At 40.5% G+C, this 22,099-nt stretch overlaps 1 protein-coding gene across 3 annotated transcripts in view; it reads right to left on the reverse strand.

The window, feature by feature from the left end:
* Window positions 1-389: 389 nt before the first annotated feature.
* Window positions 390-22,099, reverse strand: part of chchd6b (coiled-coil-helix-coiled-coil-helix domain containing 6b) — a 54,830-nt gene continuing 33,120 nt past the window's right edge. For 2 of the 3 annotated variants that reach the window (XM_085273513.1, XM_085273515.1), the window contains 2 exons: window positions 12,881-13,016; window positions 1,858-1,899 (listed from right to left, as the gene is read on the reverse strand). In XM_085273513.1, coding sequence (XP_085129639.1) covers window positions 1,873-1,899; window positions 12,881-13,016 — 163 coding nt within the window. In that variant the 3' untranslated portion in view covers window positions 1,858-1,872. Of the gene's footprint in view, window positions 561-1,857; window positions 1,900-12,880; window positions 13,017-22,099 lie in introns of those variants that run through there. The other variant, XM_085273514.1, reaches the window with a different exon arrangement.

The following is a 22,099-nucleotide window of genomic DNA, read 5'->3' on the forward strand; positions in this document are numbered from 1 at the left end:
ACACACACACACTCTCACTCTAATTGGTGCATGCTTCAGTATTCATCTGTCCTCCAATTCATTTATCCCTCATTTCCTTCACTCTCCTTTCGCTTCTCCCTCTTAATGAAACCATGCACACAGTGCACAATAAGCCCTTGGGCCTGCACAGCATTGTCAGAAGGGTGCACACGACCCCATTTCCAGTAGTGGAACCATTATTAGCATGCTGTGACAAGAGACAGCCATTCACCACAACACACACACACACGATACAAACCTGCAGTTTCATCACCACTGGATCACTGGGATTTATTTCACAGACAGCGGGAATGTGCTGGCACAACGTGACCGTAAATCAACACATCGTACACGCTGGAGTGACAAGTCAAGATAATACACTCAAAAACCAAGTAGGATGAGTTTTTATTTATTTATTTATTGACATGGCTAAATTAATGGACGGATTGATAGAAAGGGAAGCAAAAACAAACAACAAAAACAGGACAGACTTGACATGCACTCTTCCTTCAGATCTCCTCCATTTCTTGACTTTTTCAACCATGATTCGTCAGAGTGCTCTGGAAAACGGGGGGGGGGGGGTATGACAAGGGAGTGGAAAAAGAAGAACAACTGTCAAATAATACATTTACTTTGCTAGAATCCAAAAGACAAGTAAGAGAAACCAGGATGCATCATGGGAAATCTATTCCCTACTATAAACAAACTAGCCTGATGATGGATGATCAATATACAAAGAACAGTACCACATTAAATACCTAAACATCTTAAAATATCTGGAACTTAACGCAGAAAATTACAGTTCCAGCTAACAACTTTGGGGACACGATCATCGTTCTAGTCTGGAGAATATCAATGATTACCCAGAGATATGGATTTGTATGGAATTTTCTTTAAACAATAATCCATTTTTAAAACTAAATTAGATTTCTAAGTGTCAACGTATCCCAAATAGTGTCAAGAACATGTCATCACAATGATGCACAAAAAGTACACATCCGTATTTTGTAAGCAGAGCTTATTTATTCTGCTTTTAACCTTCTTTCGAAAGGTAAACAAAATTCATTCAGGTAGCTGCCTAGTGGTGGAAGACATAACTATATTTACTTTCTCAATATGATGGATCCAAAGTTGTGTAGAAAAAACAAAAGAACAAAAATGCAACCTATTTTTTGTTTCACTGGACTGGAGATGTCAACAGCCCTCGGGATAACGGGCTAATGCTAAGACAAGCTTCTGCAGAAGGTCTGACCTCTGCAGGAACGTGTTTAGCCTGTAGCTACTTTCACTGCTGCTAAACTACATTTAGAAAAATGGGAAACAATGTAAAGACAAACACAGTTCCAGAAAATGTCTTTGCCACCAAAGTCTAAAACTCATACTGGTCTTTACAAAGCTAGCTGGACAAGAACACACACACACACACACACACACACACACACACACACACACACACACACACACACACACACACACACACACACACACACACACAGGTTCTAATCCAGTGAATCAGAGTAGCTGCAGGGAAGGTCTAAAGTGGTTTATTGCTACAGTAGACCTACACTTGACATACTTTAGCCACACTCATAACAGGTGATTTTTTGGGGATTTGCTGTGCAGCCTAAGAGCTGCAACAGGCACTTGAACAGAAGACAATCTGCAGAGGCTGAAGATGTCATCGTAATTTATCTGATTTTACTCATTTTCATTCTGTCATCAAGAGCACTGGATCATATTTGCTTGGTGCCTGTTAATATAGACCATTCCACAGCAGCACACACACACAAAATACGATTTTTCTCTTGGTGTAGCATGCAGTTTGGAGCGGTTTCTTATTGGATTCTTACTTTCAGTACCAGATGGTGACGTTTATCCCACCCCAAGAAGAATTATCGCCTAAAAGCAGAACAATATATTGTGATATTAGCACAGCGACTGTAGTTGCCAAGTAAGAACCAGTCTCATGGTTTAATAATTTAGAGGACACCTCATTTTGGAACCAAGCAGCGAAAAGATTAAATGGGGGATGAAGAATAGCAGCCTTGGAGATTTACTCTGTATCAAAATACTTTCCAAGTGACCTGGCAGTCTCTTGAAATAAGATTATTAAGTACTGTCTTTATATGTTTACACAGAGTTACACTTGTAGCTAATTTTGTTTCGGAAAGCCAATTTACTATGGGGTTACACTGAACTCCTCTAGCGTAAATACACATCCAAACACACAGTTGCAGGAAGAGACGCGGGGCAACACAGGGTTAGTGAAGCATTAGCTTGACGCTGCTGGGTGTGCTAGTTGGCATGCTAACTACCCCTGTGCTCGGCTGGCAGGCAGATATGCTGGCGGGCAGGTTAGCTGTTCACTTGCCAAGTGCATCCGAGGGCATCGCAGCCTGTGCCTTTGAATTGGAGATGAGCGGCAAATGTGACAAGGGGATTTAGCTTTACTGTTCCACTCACGTTCTGAGATATAAAGGGGGACAGTGTGTGTCTGCATGTGTGCGTGAAAACTCACTATTTGTGTGAAAGCGGCTGTTTATGCGAGCAGGAGTTGATGCATACACCAGCGTGCGTGTGCGCGCGCGCGTGGCGAGAGGGGTGTTGGTGTTGCCACACTCTTACACAGCACTGTGACGGAACATTATGCCTAATGCATAGTGTATGAAGTAGTTCCTGAATTTCAAACTGACCCCTGGCACCCCCCACAGTACACACAGTTCAATTTGGTGCCCCAGGTCTAAATTTGGACTGCCGCCATCCTCACTTGGATAATTTAAAGACAGGAAAAGCTTTTCATGCACAAAACTGTGGGCAGCAAGGGCAGCCAAATATTCTAGCTCAAGGTCTGTGCTGAGGTTTAGACATACACCAGCTGCCGGTTTATTAGGTACACTGAGCTAATGTATTCTAATGCAGCTATACTGGAAAAAAAATCCTACCCTTTACAAAGGTTTTAATGTTGCCTTATGGATGTGTTCCTCAAGAATCTGTGCTAGATTGGAAAACTATAGCTTCACACCTGGAGACTGAGCTGTGGTTTGCCTTGATCTTTATCTTTTATGCTTTCTATTCACCAGCACTGAAAGTTTAAAGTTGACTTTACCATCACTGTAAATCTGTCTGTCATAATTAGATTTAATATTCACAAAAACATGGATTCACACAAAGACAGAGACAACATACAGTCACACAAACGCATGTTTTCTTCCACCTGCCAGTGTCTGTCCAATTAGCGAGCAGTTTGAGGAGTAGATCGTTGCGTTTGTTGGCTGCGAATCAACTTTGAACGTCAAAAAGGCACAGAAGCAACGCTGTGCACACCGTGCGCGTGTTCACACTTCCACAGTTTTAAGCTAATAGGCAACATGGAGACAGTGGACACACGCGTAAGCATCTGCAGCACACAGAAGAGGAGCCTCACTCACTCGCTCACTTGTTTCTTCTCTGCAAAAAACAAAAATAATAGACAAGCAGAAAATCAATAACTGTCTCCTCTGCTCAGTGCTAACAGCACGCAGTTCTCTCCCTCTCTCAGGAGGGACAGAGACAGTTGCCAGGCAGAACTGTCAATCAGATACTCACAGTGGACGTGGCTATGACTGCTTTATAAACACACAGCGATTCACTCATTACCCAGTCAGTACGACAGCCACACACTCCATTAGTCAATCCAGGAAGCCTCCAGTGCAGTTAGTCAGCTGGTTGGTTACACGTGTAAGAACATTAAATTGTTTTGTTGGTGGTGGGCGGGGTTGCACCGGAAACAAGTTGCAAAAACAATGCTTACATTGTGCCTTTTAAAATGATATGGCGGCACACTGGTTATCAAATAATGCTTACTTACACAACCGTGTGACTCTTTTGGAGTTGTGTTTCCAGTTTTAGAGTTTCTGTTGTGGGTTATATTAACCAGTGAGGCAAATGTGGCACACTTTAAGCTGGGAGCCAAGCAAAAGAGTCCCAAATCCAATCAGGGTGCTTCATAAATGAAAGCCTTGAGAGGTATTGATAAGACACCAATATCATAACTATGATATTGTTGGTAAATGATGAACTTTGATCAGTTCTGCATCATGATCACTGAAAGCTTCACAGATTTCCACTCTTAGCAAATAATCAAAGTTTCAAGGTGAACTTCACGGGGCGAGTACAGAATCACTAAAAGGTTCTCTCTCAGTCTTTCTTTTGGTTTATAGTTGTTAAAGAAACAAACTCCCTGACACTTTGAATTCATTTGATGATTTCTTTTTCACTGTTATGCAGAAAAATAGTTTCTAAACCAAACATGTCAACATTCCTTTGGAACAGCATTTTATTATCCAGTATCTTTGATTCTGATTAATGACTGCAAACATTAAATAGAGGATTATTTAAGTCGATAATGGTAGTCACACTCTGAAATTAAAGAGCTCCCCAGTCCTCATATAGCAAGTCTCTTTTGTCACAATTTACACTGACACGTTATTTTTAGCCAAATGAAATAAGACACGTGGCAGCTGAAACCTGGCAAAGGGGGGGGGGCAAGGATCGATGGCATGTTGGTGATTGCGGTCCGTGGAGTGTAGCAGCATGGAAGACATGTTTGGCTGGATGCTGATGGAGTGTTTCTATAGGCTTGAGAGACAGGCACATGGTGGGGTGGGTAGGTGGGAGTGGAGGGGATATAGGGGAGGGACACGAGAGAGACCAGCTAATCTTTATGTGGCCTGTGCGTTCATGGGGCGGTCGCCTTGGAGATGATGGATGTGAAGGAGAGATGGAATGGAAGGAGGTAAAAGGTTTGGGTTGTATGGAAGCCCCAAACGCAATTTCATTGTTCTTGACAATGACAATAAATAAATAAATACTAAATACTAAAAGGGTGAAAGAGAAAGACAGTCATAAAAAGACAGAAATATGTGCCTGTGTGTATGAGAATGTGACACACACGCAAAATTACATGAATGTGTTCTCACAAGCAAGCAGGAGCTATAATCAATGTAAGAGCAAAACTAGGACTCTATAAAAATGATATTAATAACAGGGATAATACAGTATAAAGAACTGACTGGGTCTATATACGAGTGTGCCTGCATGAGTGCACATATAAAAGAGTGTGTGTGTGTTGGAGCAAACCGCTGCTGAAGAGTGGCTGCGTTATCAGATTAGAGTTAGCAGGCAGGCCAAGGCTCACAGTGGGGCTCACCACCTGCTACTACTGATAGTCATGCAAAAAACAAAAAAAGACAAAAACAAACACGCGTGCGCATACACACACCACACTACTATTTCCTTGTGTGCTTTTAATTTTACCATCTTTATGCTTTTTCCTCACTCTCACAATAGTGACTGACACAGCTTCCTCCTCTTTTCCTTTTCCCTACTTCAACCCTTCCATTCCTTCCACTGACAGAGTCGTCCTATCTACATTTTGTCTATCATCCACTCTTTCCTTCTGTATCGCTCTCTTACAGTTTTCAATGAACCCTTTCTCACTGACAGCCATGTGTAAGCCTCTTCCTCTACCAGCTTCTTTTCTTTCATCAGTCTCCATCCATTACCCTGGTGACGGGCACCTTTCTCTTCCATCTCAAACACTCATCCACGTTCTTATCTTTTTTGTTGTTGTTGTTTTTAGCTGAAAAACACACAAAAAACCCCAAACAGACAACTTCATCATTGCAGCCCGAACATGTCCGGAAGAGATTTTCTTCTTGCCAGAATTACCTGCAGGTGAAATACGAGGGAGAAGCAGAGGGAAGTAGTCTGCCAGCGCTAGAGCCATCCTGTTCTTTTCCCTAGCAATGGAGGTCTACGCTGAATGTAGTCTTGAGAGGTACTTAAGATGCTGCTGGCACTACATTTAGAAATGGACAGCTACTTGAAGTAAGTGAATTTGTGGTTCAAAGTGGCATGTGTGGAAAACGTCAACTAAAATGTTTGGAAACGGGAGGGATTGTGCTACACAGATGCACAAATATGCTACACAAATAAGCACTCAGATGACAAATCTGATAAGAGATGCAAATAAACATGCAAACATACAACATCCTGCACTGCACCATCGTCATGTTATTATATTACTAATATCTTTTTGAAGCCAGCTGGAAGCTTGTGTAGCATTCCAACTGGCTTGGTGTGGGAATAGTTTTCTCTTTGTTAATCTTATTTGCTGACACAAGGCAAATCAACTAATAATATAAATCTCCCCCATAATGATGTGCCAAGTTTAACTTCTAACTGCCAACAGAAAAAGGCATGGAGAAAACAAACAATTAAAAAAAATTATGCTAAAATATTATTTACAAGTGGAGACTTGCACACAGTCACCGCATATTTTATCAGGTACACCTTCTTACTGGCTTGCTTCCACTTCTGCCTTCGGAACTGCCTTAATTGTGGCATAGATTCAACAAGATGCTGGGAACACTGGTTAAAGATTTTGGTCCATATTGATATGATAGCTTCACATAGCTGCTGCACATTTGTGAGGAACACATGCATAATGCAAATTTCCCATTCCACCACATCCCAGAGGTGCTCTATTAGATTAAGATCTGGTCACAAATATAACCGTGGTATAGTAAACTCATTGTCATGTTCAAGAAACCATTTTGAAATGATCCTAGCTTTGAGACAAGGTGTGCTCTCCAGCTAAAAGCATTCATTACAATACAAGCACACTGTAGTCATAAAGGGGTGGAAATGGTTTGCAGCAACACTCAAATAGACTGTGGCATTTAAACAATGTTCGAGCTGTGCTAATGGGTCCACAGTGTGCCAATGAAATGTCCCCCTCTCCACCAGCACCAAAAGCAGCCTGAACTGTTCTTAAAAGGCAAGATGGAGCAGAGCTTTTATGTTGTTTATGTCATATTCTGACCCTTCCATCTGAATCTCAGGAAATCGAGTCTCATCAGACCAGGCAACGATTTCCCAATCTTCTGTCATCCAATTTCGGTGAGCCTGTCCCAATTGTTACCCAGAGAACTGCTACACGCTGGATATTTTCTCTTTTTCCAGACCATTCTCTGTAAATCCTAGAAATGGTTATACACATCTGGCGCCAACAACCATGCCCTGTTCAAAGCAACTTTGTAACCACACAGAGAATAATAATTATGACAGGTTTGTGGGACCTTTGTTGTCTAAGCTAGCAGCTATTGTGCACTATACCAATCTCTGCATTTTATTATGTCACACCTGCCCAAATGTGCAGGAGGCATGTTTATTGTATGTGAACCATGTTCGTGTGTTTTCAGACTTGCTGTTATGAATAGAGATTATCTTTGAATTGGTGCTGGATGGAGAGTTTTCTAGCCTTGGAGACCAGGGCCTGCTCATTCATATCAACACATCAGAAAATCCACGGACTGAAGACCAGCAGGTTCAAGTGGGTTAAGTATGTGACATGCAACAGAAAGTGTGGTGATATGATATTGTTAGCCCAGGCTGATTGTATTAAATAGGGCAACAATAGCATTAGCATTCTGCACTAGTTGGCACTGAAACCTTGGAGTACTGCAGAAGAGGAGGGGTGACAATTATTGTAAGTGGTGGGTTGACAAATGTTTGTTCTTGAATATGACTTTGAGGATGGCTGTGTTTTGTTTTCCTCTGAAGGAGGTTGAATGCGAGACTAGATCATGAAAACCAAAAATTCTCAGACTATTCGGTGGGCTTGTGCTCATGCAAACACACACAGATGCTTAGAATATAGAAATTTTGCAATGGAAATGTCTATATACAGTAATGACAAAATATGAGACGGATATTGTCACACGAAAGACAGACAAAATGCTCAGAGCTTCATGATAACGTAGGGCCTTGGTGAGCTGACATTTACCCTGTACTCCTCACACATACACACACTCAGTGGGTTCCATATGCATGACAATGGCCCGAGCTGAGACACTGACAGGAGAGGGACAGGGGAGTGATAGCAGAGAGGAGGTGAAAGGCCATATCCTGAACCAACTGTCTTTAATAGATGGCAGAGGGTAGAATGTGTGAAAAATGTGTATGTGTGTGCATCCATGCATGAATCATAAAACATAAAAGAACCTCTGAGTGACATAAGGAAGGCTGTGCCGCTGCAGATAGTGAGTTGGGTGGACTTCAAGTGAGAGACAGAAAAAATTGAGATAGATACTCTAGTGATGTTCAGATCAAGACTCTGGCAGAAAAGACAGATAAGCAAGCCACTGGTTTTATTGGCAGATTGATTGGCGAGCATAGACACTCCAATTGAGAGTAACAGAAATATATGGCAGCGTCTACATGAATAAACTCTTGGAAAGTCATGTGAGTCACTCTCAGCTCTGTGGAATTGACAGGATTGACCACTAAATCGTATGAGCCTACTGCTGATGTACACAAATGTGAACTTTGCTTACACGAGTGTCTGGTGGACAACAAAAATAACTAAGATTTAGCTTTTAGGCAGACACGTGCTATTCAATAGCTGTCATGCTTCAGAAAGAAAGAGCCAAAAGAGAGAAAACGATGATGTGTGAACCATAAGGTATCCACTTCAGACAACGAGTAATTTGTCAGAAAAATACAGCTTTCTCCCTTTAATCATAGGGAAGAATGTGTCTGCTTCTGAAAATCCTTACAAGCAAATGCAGATAACAAAAGAACAGAGCCTTTAAGCTGTCTGGAGGTTTTCACCAGGCTAAAAGCTTTGCTGCCTATTGAGCAGTTGTGTTATTGTTGCACCGCAGAGAACAAAAAAAAAAAATCACTGCATCCAAATGTTGCATGTCTTTTTTTAATTTCTATTTTATCAGGCTATGAAAGCCAGTTTACTCTGCTCATTAATTCAAACAAAAATCTCTGTAAACCAACATCTCAAAAATATGATGTATCAGTCATTCACTCAAGGAGGAAAAACTCTTTTTTTAAATTACAAAATTATGAAGGATAACAGATTTGAGACATTTCCCAAATGATGCATCCAATTTAGAAATCACACATTATGTAAAAGCTGGTTGAAAATTGGAGATTTTCTTGTGACAGTCTTTTTCAAGTATTTCCTGGAGCAATAAATAGAATTTTCTAAAACATGTCCTATTCCGATTTTTTAAAAAGTAAAAAACATCAGTTTCCCTTTACAACAACAGGAGCAAGCACAGGCACTAGCTCTATTATTAACAGTCTCGACCATAGCAAAACATTTTCTCCAGGGTCTATAGAACATTATATTTCATAATGAAATATGATGCAGTGCTCTCTCTAATGACTAAATCTGCAGTGCATATTGCTCCCTGTTGACCCTTTTCCACCTGGAGCAAATGCTGAACCTTTTGCTGGTGAAACGCTCGTCCAAGTGCTCTGCTCTGCCAAGCTGCTGGCCCTGTCAGATCCATTTACACACAAGCAGACTGGACAGCTGTCTGCATGACCAGAGGGGTCTTGGGAGAACCCACTTATTTCTTTTCATTAAGGCTGACTGATCAGGGGGCTCTGCTGGGAGGTCTACTCATCTACCCTCTCTTTTATACTTCATTTGGGCATCATTCCAAACGTAGTCTAACCCAGCATTACTAAATAGCTCCATAAAAACTCAGAAAACACCAAGTTCTATAAAACGGATAATTCCTGGACAGAGGTCTGTGATCAAAAGACAATTTTAAAATTAGTTTTCGCGTGCACATTACACTCAATCTGCACTCCAGATTCCAAAACTAAGTGAAACTTGAGTTTTATTGTTTTAACAGTTTCAAAGTGTGAACATAGACTGACAAATTAAATTATATCAGATTAGATATTAACATTTTCTGTTTGCACTGAGGGATATTTTAGGATTAGTTTAATCTTAAAGAACAATAAACAAAAATCTGAGGATCCTAAGCTAAGTACCTGCAGTGTAAGGAATGCTTCTTTTTCGCAATTTATAAAACAGATCACTTTGCTTTCAGGTTTTACAGTAGGCTATGCAAAGGGAGACTGGTTTGAATCCCGTGTGTAGCCAAAAGTCTGCACTTATATGAAGCACTTCCACATACCTGTGCTCATCTTGTTGGGGAAGTTTTGGAACAGACAGGTAGAGGGAGGGGAACTTTTCCGCCTACTGGAGCTTTATGAGAAATGTATTAATGATGGGCGAATATATTGATAAATTTGTGCATGATGTCACCTCACAGTATAACAATCGACCAGGGCCTTTTTCCACAGGGGGTTTATACAATATTGCACTTTTCACTCCAGGTACTCCTGCTACCTCAAACAGTCCAAAGGCATGCGCATTAAGTCCACTGGTGATTCTAAACTAAACACATGTGAATGTAGCATGTGTTGTTGTGTGTCTCTGTGCAGTGGATTGGTAATCTGGCCAGGGTGTGTCCGGCCTGTTGCCCTATAGTGGCTGAGATGGGCTCCAGCCCCCCTCAAATCCTCAAACTCTGATTTGGATAAGTAGTAAAGAAAATGATGGATGTTGTGTTGCAAACTATCTCACAGCCATTTAAAGCTAAAGCTGAATAAATAAACACAGAGTACAGTAACTATTACCTCCACTAGAATAACTAGCAAGCATGCACTGGTCCCTCACATAAAATCTTTGTTTGAAACCTTTTTCCTGGATTCATTACTACTACTACTTTCACTGGCGCCATCTGTCCATTATCAGTGCTCCCTCCCTGCTAGTAACCCTAATGCAATGTGTAATTACTTGCTAAAGTTTACTTGCCGTATTAGCCAAATTAGTGATTTTTTATCCCCATGTATGAAATATGCAAAGTGTCTCCCCAGGGGTGGGTTTAGGATGAGGCAAACATACATATTCAGACCTGAATAAGATGTAAGAGAGCTCCACGGGCAGCAGTGCAGAACAGAGCTAAACACCGGTTAATGTGACAATGTGTTCAGCGAAAAAAGCTTTAATATGGCAACCATGGAGGATGGTGACTAAAAGAAAAAGGGGGGATCAATCACAACAGCACCAGGAAAAGATCCACGGATGAACAGATAATATAGAAGATGGGTGGATAAGGGAAGCGGGAAGGAAAAAACGATATCCTAATACATGACAAAATATTAGATGGAGATAGTTTAAGGCCACGCTTACATATGGAATCTTTTAGGTTTCCATATTTCTAGTTTAAATCCAGAAACATTTATATGGCTTTTTACGCGTCAGCTTGGGATAGAAATCTCAAAAGTCTTAAAGGTCAAACTGAAAAGCCCAGCATCTTCAAACGAGTAGTACAGGTTACTCTTTAAAAGAAAGATTTAATCTGTTAGATTATCCCTATAAAGAAAGGTTAGACAGAGAAGATGTCAGTGATAAAATGTCCTGATTCGAAACTGGTTTTTCAAGTAAGAAAGCAAAAAACTGAAATAAAGCAGCACCCTAGTATAAAATTAAATCTGGGATATAGTATAAAGTGATTCAAAAACGTGGCCAATAGTGGCAAATTCAGAGATCTAAAACTATATTTAGGACAAAATGAACTATGTTGTGTTTATCTACATCAGTCAAATCCATCCTCTTTCTACCAAGATGAAAGTTAGGAACTTTTTATTTCTCTTCAATATAAAACAGTATAAATGTATGGGCACAGTGCTGATGTGCTTTATATAGACTGGATCTTTGCCTTTCATTCATTTGCCCTTTAAGCTGCCTTCTTTCAGCCTCCGTAGTGTTTTCTCCTTCATTTTCCATTCACAGTCAAAGATCTGCCTAAATGGATATGAATTAAAACTCGGCCGGCTTCAAAGAAAACAAAAACTGTTTGGCTTTATTGTGCAGTACCGTCTATTCTTTAAAAAAACAAACACTTCCTATGAGAATTTATATAGCACATGCATACAAACACTGGTCTAATATACAAACTCAAATGCACTGTATTTCCTCAAAGAGCTACATCCCAATAGCAAGCTGATCTTTTGAACCAGTTTAAAAAGACTGATTGCTTTTATTGTGAGCCTTTGCTTTGCTTTTATCAACCGTTTAAACTGCCAAATTCACCAATTGTTGTTTTGTGGCTTTTATCTACTTTGGAGCCGTATCAGTGCATTTTGTCATGATAATAATGTGCAAATTGGCCCATTCATTATTGTTTTTTTGATGGAGAAATTGGCTAAAATAAGCACTTTGTAGATAAGCATAGGGTCTGAACACTATTTGCAAAAGCATCTGCAGAAAACAGAATGCATTTCAATGCACTGAATGCCAAAACTGATTTTAATACACTAATAATGGTGTAATCTTCCTATCAGAAAGTCCCCAAACACAGTGCACGCCTGGTGACTTATAAATCCGCTCAATGAGCACGTTGTATTGATTTAACTTTCTACTCGAAGTGTCAAAGTAACAAACACGTAGATGGTGATTCTCAGAAGTTAACTGATTCTGTGCAGGTACTGAAGGGATTCTTTGTCTCTGCACCCTTCTGGTCCACTGTCAGTCTGGCTGTCAAACTCCTAGGTCTGACTCATTCAAGCCAGCCTTCTCTCTCGTCTTCACGGGGGGAAGAAGGCTTTAAAAATATGTCCTTATGTGTCCCTCACTCAAAATATGGAATAAAGGAAAATAAACAAGAGTTTGTTGATGGTAACGCTCTGACCTTTATTTTGCTAAAACTCAACTTGGATCCTTTTTTATTGTCGTTTTTTTGTGTGCAAGGAACTTTTTTTTCTTCTTCTTTTTTCCTTCTGGCAAGCCAGGAAAAAAAAACCCCCGAATAACAACAACAACTTTGAAAACCACAGCTTTAAAAAAAAAAAGGGACGTTGGTACATCTCTCAAAGGAAATTTGAGGGGAATGAATGATAAGAGAAACTATTTAGAGCAACACAAACTGCACTCTAATACGCCGAATTAAGCAAACCTTCGACTAAATATCACATGCAAAAGATACTAAAGCTGACAAAGATGACTTCTGTGCCCTACCTTCTTTGCTTGATGGACACAGGTCATGTATTGTTTGGCCAGGCTGGAGCAGTGGAGAGTCTCCTGTGGATTTTCCTTGTAGCACTCGAGCACCTTGGCCTGCAGCTCAGCGCACAGATATTCAGTATGTTGGGGTCTAGAAACACACAGAGAGAAGGAAAAGCTCAAATCTGCTTGCCAACATCACCGCCCCCACCCACCAGGACCAGAGATCAAGGTTGTAAATGCTACTATGTGAACTCAAGATAGTAAAGTCAGTTCAGCTGCAATAGAAATAGAAGTTGTCACACATGAGAAACACAAAGCTGTAGCGTCTGTTTGTCGAAACACTGATTCAGATAATCAGGAAAATAACTACCAAAACAGTTGTTATTTCCAACTGTGATTGCTTAATGGAAATTTCAACCACAGCCACACAGACGAGGTCAAAGGAAATGAGCGCTGGCGGGTGTGATTCCTTTAAGTTCAGCTTGCTTTTAGCAATAACAGCTTCTGTTTGGTGTAAGTACATACGATGAGCAAACAAACCAAAAAACAAAAAAAAAGAAAAGAAAAAAAAAAGCGAGACTGTTTGTGGTTTGTTTTAGTCGCAGTTGAAGTAGCTAAGATAGTTTCAAAGGCTTTAAGGTGCAGCTTGTGGAGAGATGAATAATGCATCAACAAAGCAGCTTAGGAGTCAAAGTCAAACTTTCTCTTTTCTTTTTATCTGACTCACACGTACAGTACATGTGTGTAGAGAAAAGCACACAATCGAAACCGCAGCCACGAAATACGAGATCGGCACATACGCACGTGCACTAACGCGCATACAGGTAGCGAATGCTAATCCTATAAGAGGGTAATCTTTGAGTGCTCTGTTGCTCGTGGTAATTTACCTGCTGTTGTGACAAGAACTTGCAACTGGAAGGACTGGGATATGGATATGTACGCGCACATACGTGCACGCACGGGAATACATGAACACAAAGACGCTTAATCAATCCATGATGCCCATTTCGGTTTTTGGTTAACATCAACCACTTTTCTGTTCAGCTTTGTCAGTTTGTTTTTAAAGAGGGCCTTCAAGAACTAAGAAGCTGGGCCATGTGGTGACCCTGTCTCTTCTTTCCATTAACTGATATCCTTGTTGCCATTGTGAGTTTTTTGTGTTGCTATAGTAAGTAAAGCCTTGTGTTGTTCAGTATTAGTAGTACCTTCACAGATGCAGAGGCTGACCATATGTCATACACCCTGGCTTTTGCAGCAACAAGATGATCTTTTAGATGATTTTGATCTTTTTTAATAAATTGTTTAATATCATGATTGAGTATTAACTTGAATTTACTGATGTAGCTCCTGTTTGCATTAACAGTAGTTTCAAGAAAGCTCAGTCCTTGCAGAAATGTGTCCATTTTAATGCAGTGCTGCCATGATCACTGCCATTCAGTATTTGTTGTCATTGTAAATTTTGGTTACTTTTTGTGAGATTCTCTGATATCATTTAAGAGTATTACTTTCTATAGATGATACATTTGCAAATTCTTTGCAGTTGTAAGTTGACAAACATTGTTTTAAAATTGCCTAAAAATCTGTGTCAGCTGGAAAATGCTCGGCTCCCCGGCAACCCTGTATTAGCTAAGAAATATGACTAGTAGAAGATGATGGATGGAATTTATTTCGGAAAGAGCCGTTTGACGTTTTGCACACACTCCTTTCTTGCTGGGTTATTTTTCACAGCATAGAATGCAATAAAATATATCAGAAGAGAAAATGAGAAAATAGAATTAAGAGAAAGGACTGAAATGGAATTTAAGTGAAAAAATTAGGACCGGAATACAGATTAGAGTCAAATTGAAGTAGAATAAAATATGCGAATTGAAAAAAAGCTCACCTCAAAACCAATTTAATAGTTTCACTCGGGCATTTGATCATGTTAAATGATATGCAGTGAAATTTCATGGAATTATTTTATTATTGCATTTCCAATTGTTAGTCATGATTATTCTTTACTGTCTTGAGGTGAGATTTGTTTCCCACTGCTCTCTCCAAGATCAAGCATGAACTTTAAGCCTGAACTAGAATAGAACAGAGTAAAACAGAACAGAATAGACTAAAATAGGAATTCTCTCTGCTCTGTGACTCCAAACAAGACCTACTGTAGGTATTTATAATCCAAACTTTTCTTGGGTACAGACTAGAGATGGCACGATACCACTTTTTTATGTCCGATACCGATACCGATATCATAAATTTGGATATCTGCCGATACCGATATGAATCCGATATAGTGTTTTTTAATCAACAAAACTGTTTTTTAAAATATCTTGCTGCATTTTGCAAGTCTGCAAGTTCATACTCAAGTTTAAAACAACAACTACACTAAAGCTATTCTGTTATACCTGTATACAAAAAAAATATTTCATAGTTCAGCAATACTGATCAATCTAATAAACTTAAACCTACACCATCCTCCCTATTCTGGTATTTTAAAGAGTACTTAGCGTAAATATTAAGCAACCTAACTAATAGGGTTCCAACTCCCAGCAACAACAAAAAGAAATAAATAAAAAATAAGGAACCACCCCTCACGCGCCACCTCATGATGCTTAATCGACGTAATCAACCTTAATTTGATGCAGTGTGAAAAAAAATGCACAGAAATCAATTATTTTTCAAGAAATATTAAATAGATTCAACATCTTTCTTCAACAAAATTGCAGACTGCACAGATGGTACCTTCCCAAAGTAAAAAGTACTATAGCTTACTAGGGTATATATTAGACTTAATAGTCACTATATACAGTAATTGACTTCTATTCATTTTACATCAAATTAAAACTTTGGGTGTCAGATAATTATTTATTAAAAGCTCGACATTTTAAATGAGAATAAGAAAGAAAAGTATGTCTTTGTGCCCCCTTTTCCCTGTTCATGCCCTATCGGCCCCCCTGGCTAAACTTTGCTAGATCCGCCCCTGCACAGTTACCAGCGTCAGCTACATAAAAAAAGATCCTGGTGTAGAAAGTAATATTAAATAAATTCTAACAACAGCTTATCAAGCTTAAACGTGCTGCTGTTGTTCAGCCGCTGGTTTCCTCTTTCTGGTGCAAAGTGGGCCAAAAACAAACAAGAGACACGGACTCGCGACAGAAAAGCCGATCAGCTGATCATTTAAGCAGTTTCACGATTGAAGTAGCAGCCGGAGAGCGAGAGGCAGTCGCTTGTTAAGCTTAACGTGGGAATGCTTTACAAACATTCAGAGATGGACTTACACACTTGCTTTACTTCTCTCGGGGATAACTTTGTCGGAGATGAAATGCCAGGTTGCTAGCGAAGCTCCACATGCTATCCAGACCACCAACAGGTCCCGCATGCCACAGCCGCTCTATCACGTGATGCATACTGCTCCGACTGCTAACGTTCTGAGGTGAGTTACGGCGTGTTGCAAGTTTTGTGAGGTGCTTTCGTGATATTTAATGGATCGGATTACATTTTTTATTTTTCTCCGATATCCGATCCAGTAATTTAGGTCAGTATCGGACCGATACCGATACGTAATATCGGATCGGTCCATCTCTAGTACAGACCCCAGCTAAACTATCTCAATCATCACAGCTTAACATACTATAAATGTCTAATCTACCTCATGATGTCATATATGATGGTAGTTTTTCTGCCTTTAAAATAAGAGACAGAACAGAAATTCTAAGTTTGATAAGGAGGCACGTTTTCCATCACTTCAAATAAACCATCTGACATGATGGGGGCATGCCTTTTATTTTTTGGGAAGCTGACCACTTGGTATTCATGTGCACGATCATGCATGTGCACACACACACACATACAGAACTGCAGTCATGCCACCGCAGAAAGCAATTACGGAATCATGCATCCTTTACATATGAATGAGCTCAGCAGTCCCTGCCTTCACTGACAAATACACACAATAAGCTTGAGTGCATGTGTGTGTGTGTGTGTGTGTGTGTGTGTGTGTGTGTGTGTGTGTGTGTGTGTGTGTGTGCGCGCGCGCATGCGTGCGTTGATCTGTACCTTGTGAATGCACTGCATGTGTGTCCATGAGATAAACCGTGTGCACAAACAAGACTGCGGGAGAAGTTTCTCTGCACTGGTATGTGTATTGTGTAGTCCCAGTGTCTGTGGCTGTGTGTGTGTGTGTGCGCTTCCGTGTGCAGTGGAGGGTAGAGCGACAGGATTAAATAAATCACTGGTGGAGAGAATATTCAAAAGAGAAGTGAATGCAACCTGGGAGAGAGAAGGGGGAGAGAGAGAGAGCAGGAGAGAGAATGTGACAGTGATGTATTAAATGACAAATAGCCCTTGCAGCGTGCATGGACGAACAGTAGCCCAGTAGCAATCATCATAATCTGCATTTAACCTCTGCCACATCATGTGGTGCCGTGCCACTCGGCGCCGAGGAAGAAGGGTAAATCTTTTATGTGATGTGACCATTCCACATTAATTTGGTACAGAGATGTTGATGTGTGGGGACAGAAATGGTCAGCTTCTAGGTATTCGTACTATTGCACAGAAAATGTAAATTATGCTATTGTGGTAAAAATCAGCAGCTTGGGCTTTCAATCACCTGATTACATTATAAGATTGGCTGGTGTTTAACTTGAGAGCATCTCGAGAGCTGGTCGGCATTGTGAATTCCTCCCCAAGAATAGCAGATAACAGCAACAATAACCACAAGGTCTTAATCCAAACCCAAGAAAAGAAAATCATCCTTTTTTTCTATTCAACAAGAGGAACTTTTTGATAGCGTGTGTTTTAATAATGGAATCTGAAGCAGAAAATTGCCTCTGCTAATCTGCACCAACTGCCTTGTTTGACTGAAATTAAAGGTGAGCTCTTATTAAAAAAAAAAAAAAAAGCTAGTCTGATAGCCAACTTTTGCAGGGAAAAAGAAGCAAAATAACACTCCAATTGCTTTCTGTCTGTGACGTTTTGCATAAATACGTGCAGCACTGAGGGGGAAAGATTAGGCTCAAATCGTTAAAGTTTCTCATTATTTTTTGTCTCACCTTGGCAGTGTGCGGCTTTTATGAAGAAAGCTCAAGTTCTGGTCTGCTGCAAAGCATGACACTAGGGAATTAGGCAATAAGAAGAAAAAGAGAAGATCATAAGGACACCGCTTTTTATTGTTCTCCGTGTCTGAGATGGTACTGCTTGTGTTTGTGCGTGTGTGTGATGTGTGTGAATGGTTATTAATGCATGATGACAAGGATTTGGTTTCATTTAAAGAAGCAGCCAAGGCATTGTACTTTTGGTTTTTAATATTACGCTGAGTGGAGAGGAAGAGAAGAGAGGATCAAAGATGTCATGGCTGGGGTGAGATCAAAAGAAATGGCAGAGCATGCATCGTGTATTGTTGGAGGCTTTGTCAAGCTTTTATTAAACTGCCATATGGATAACACTCGCAACATTGTGGTTCGGCAGAAATCTTACTTTGAGATCACATCAAATTAGAGCTGCAGACTTAGCTACAGCTTGTGAGGTGTCTAATGCCTGACTAAATTCAGTAACTTTGATTATTCTGGTAGTCGCAATAATCACTTATCCTACCTTTGCAAAGTGTGCAGCAATCCTTAAGTCCTAAGCTCACTTCACACGATATGACACCAGCCCAAAACTTTACCAAGTTTAATCTCAACTCCTGCGAACACACAAAGTCTTCATCTCAAATCTAGAACAACCCAAAGACTGAAGACAGACAGAACTCTCCCTTTATCTTCATATGCTGACAGATGAAATGCTGAAGGCAGATAAGGACGTAGGATAAAAAATTCGCACTCTGTTGGCCTGGCTGATTGATCCCCGCCAACCTCTTTGTGGGAATACAGGGAGAGAGAGATGGGAGTGGATAAGGACAGTGTTTCATTAAAACAGGTGACAAGATAAGAGGCGCATGTGCACGTGTGTTTGTGTGACATCTCATCACTGATAACTTTTCAATCAGGAAAACTTGCGCTTGGACGACTCACTCGAGTTAGGAATGATAGGGGACTGCTATCGCCTTCCATCACTCTCCCTTCTATCAACAGTTTCAATTCCAGTTTGGTGCCGTGTCATTTGTCCTTTTCTTTTAACAACTACACTTCCCCTTAAAAACAGTGTAGCTTTTAAGCACAGAATACAAATCGCATCAAAGCCTGAGCATATTATTTCTGCACGGTAAAATATAATCTAGAACATGATTTCATAATTTGCCTCTCAGTGAGGCGACATGCTCTTTGTTCCCCTTCCATTAGCACCAGGTAATCTTTAGATCATTAAATAATTTGCTGGTTCAGCATGTTCTTATGCAAGGTCCCAATGCTCCCCCCCAAAAAATGATACTGATATCAATGAGATTTTTGCCTTGTTAGTTTTTTTCTAGGCAGCACGGTGGCACGGTGGTTAGCACTGTTGCCGCACAGCAAGAAGGTCCTGAGTTCAATTCCAACATCAGGCCGCGGTCTTTCTGTGTGGAGTTTGCATGTTCTCCCCGTGTTTGCGTGGGTTCCCTCCGGGTACTCCGGCTTCCTCCCACCGTCCAAAGACATGCAGCTTGTGGGGATAGGTTAATTGGACAATCCAAATTGTCACTAGGTGTGAATGTGCGAGTGAATGTGAGTGCAAATGGTTGTTTGTCCCTGTGTGTTAGCCCTGCGACAGACTGGCGACCTGTCCAGGGTGTACCCCGCCTCTCGCCCTATGACAGCTGGGATAGGCTCCAGCGCCCCCCGCGACCCTGAAAAGGATAAGCGGAAGTGAATGGATGGATGGATGGATGGATAGTTTTTTTTCCCCTACATACAGGAATTTTTAGGCCAAAAAAAAAATGCACTTTAATATCAATATGCCAAAGATCACATTAACTTAACTCTAATACACATCTTTGCTTATTAAACACACACATCAGGTTATTGACTATACTGTATGATTACATACCTAGTCACTCCACAAAGGGCCTGTGCTGAAATTCTGCTCATCATATCAAGCAGAAAATCATTTAAATCAATGCACTATTACTATTAATATTGCAACAATTACTCTTCATCTTCTCATTCTTATTTTGAAACTATATTCTATATAGTTAATAAAATTGTATTGTGTCCATCATCAGCTGGCCCTACAGTAACAGGTAGAGGGATGTTTCTTCTGTAGTGACACACGTGGTGGGTCCAATTCGGCAGATAGAAAATATTTCCTACATAAAACCACTCACAACAAGGCCTGTGGAATTTCCTTTTAATAGAGCCGTGACATGATACCTGAAAAGAGACATATTACCGTTTAGTTCCATTAGATTGAATAAAAGGCATACTTTCCTACAGCCACTACCTCCCAAGCTGGGCAAGTTTTATCAAAACAGTCTAGACAGTTAGACAGAACTAACACTAACCAGTAGAAAAATATGCACATTTAATTTAGGGGTAATCTGCTCCTCTGAGTTTCTGGCATATGAGTTGATCCCTGAAGACCTCAAGAAATGTGAATAAATGTAATGGTGTAACTATTACCCTAATGGTTGGAATGACAAGAGTTGTTAAGATAAACCTGTCTAAAACCTCACCTATCTAATTTACTCCATTAATAAATGAGTCCTGTAAACTTGTACAATTGTGTTTCTTCATATGCTTTTAGAGGCAGTCAAAAAGGCAGAGTGTCTAAGTGACTGCAGCCTTCTGTCCTCATGGTAAATCTCTGCCGGTTCAAATGGTAAATGGTAAATGGCCTGTATTTATATAGCGCTTTTTTACTAGTCCCTAAGGACCCCAAAGCGCTTTACATATCCAGTCATCCACCCATTCACACACACATTCACACACTGGTGATGGCAAGCTACATTGTAGCCACAGCCACCCTGGGGCGCACTGACAGAGGCGAGGCTGCCGGACACTGGCGCCACCGGGCCCTCTGACCACCACCAGTAGGCAACGGGTGAAGTGTCTTGCCCAAGGACACAACGACCGAGACTGTCCGAGCCGGGGCTCGAACCGGCAACCTTCCGATTACAAGGTTCAAGGCGCCGACAGGTCCTGTCTCGTGTAATGACTAGCAGTCTATTGCTTTGGACGGCACAGAGATCCTTACAGTAAGCTACCTGTCTGTTTCATTAATTGGACATGGAAGACACACACACAGAGAGAGCATATACAGAATAAAGTAGATAAAAGCATGCTTTCATCTGAGTTTGTTCTAACTACAAACTGTGAGCAGTTACTTTATGATGAATCCAGACATCCACCTGAGGTTTGCAAAGGTTCTGTCTTTGCTAACACTTTGAGAGTAACAAGTTTTTTTTAAGAGGATTAATGGATTTTTAGATCTTAAGGTAAGCTTGACTGCAATGTTGTGGGTCTCTACAGAAAAGCATTTTGAGGGAATATGGGTAGTCAGATACCCCAAGGCAAGGCTAATGGATTAACTCCTCTAAATAACCTCATGTTGTTGGGCAAAGCAAGTAGAAGATGACACTGGATAACATTTTACCGTTCGCTATGTCGCCACATGAGAATAATGTTTTACAGTCAACATCTCAGGGGCTTCCATCTTTTTGCTCTGCTTTTATGAAAGTAGCCACCTCAAGTCTGAGAGGCTGCTTTTAGCATTAGCGTTTGCACTTAAACTATTTGGGGTCATTCCTAGAATCAAAGCTGAGAACCAGAAAGAAAAAAATGGTACGGCTGAACAAGTCAATAAACAAGGGAAATGGTGGTGTTCTTAACTTCTCTAGACTACTGTTCCTGATTTCAGCCTCCCTAAGTGTATTTATAGGGCTCTGTGGTTCGCCCAAATCTTTCCATCAGGTAGCCATGGTTACTAGTGTAGGTAAATAACTCGTGATCAAGTAGCAACCTCAAGGGCTAAAAAAGAGACATGAAAAGTGCTAAAAACTGCAGTCCATTTTATAGCCATGTGAGGCTATCTATGTTTAAACTGCATTGAGATGAAAAGTTGGTGTGGTCAATCCGGTGCACAGGTGTCCTGCTCTGCTATTAATTGTACTAAAACAGACTTTAAGGAGTCAGCTATCCAGGCTTCATTTTAAAATTAGGAAACTGTTACAATAAGATGGAGAGATGCTAAATCAGAGACACAGACCTTCCCTAAAAAAGAAAGAAAAAAAGAAAAGAAGACATATTGTAACTACATAGCATGTTAGACAGTGCTGAATCCCCGAGTGCTCGCCCCTCCTTTCAGCGGTGGGTAAATAGAATAATTACTGGGTGG

The sequence above is a fragment of the Mchenga conophoros genome, linkage group LG5 (assembly GCF_057382185.1).
Source record: "Mchenga conophoros isolate Kocher_MC1m ecotype Shallow Benthic linkage group LG5, M_conophoros_male_GT1.1, whole genome shotgun sequence".
NCBI lineage: Eukaryota > Metazoa > Chordata > Actinopteri > Cichliformes > Cichlidae > Mchenga > Mchenga conophoros.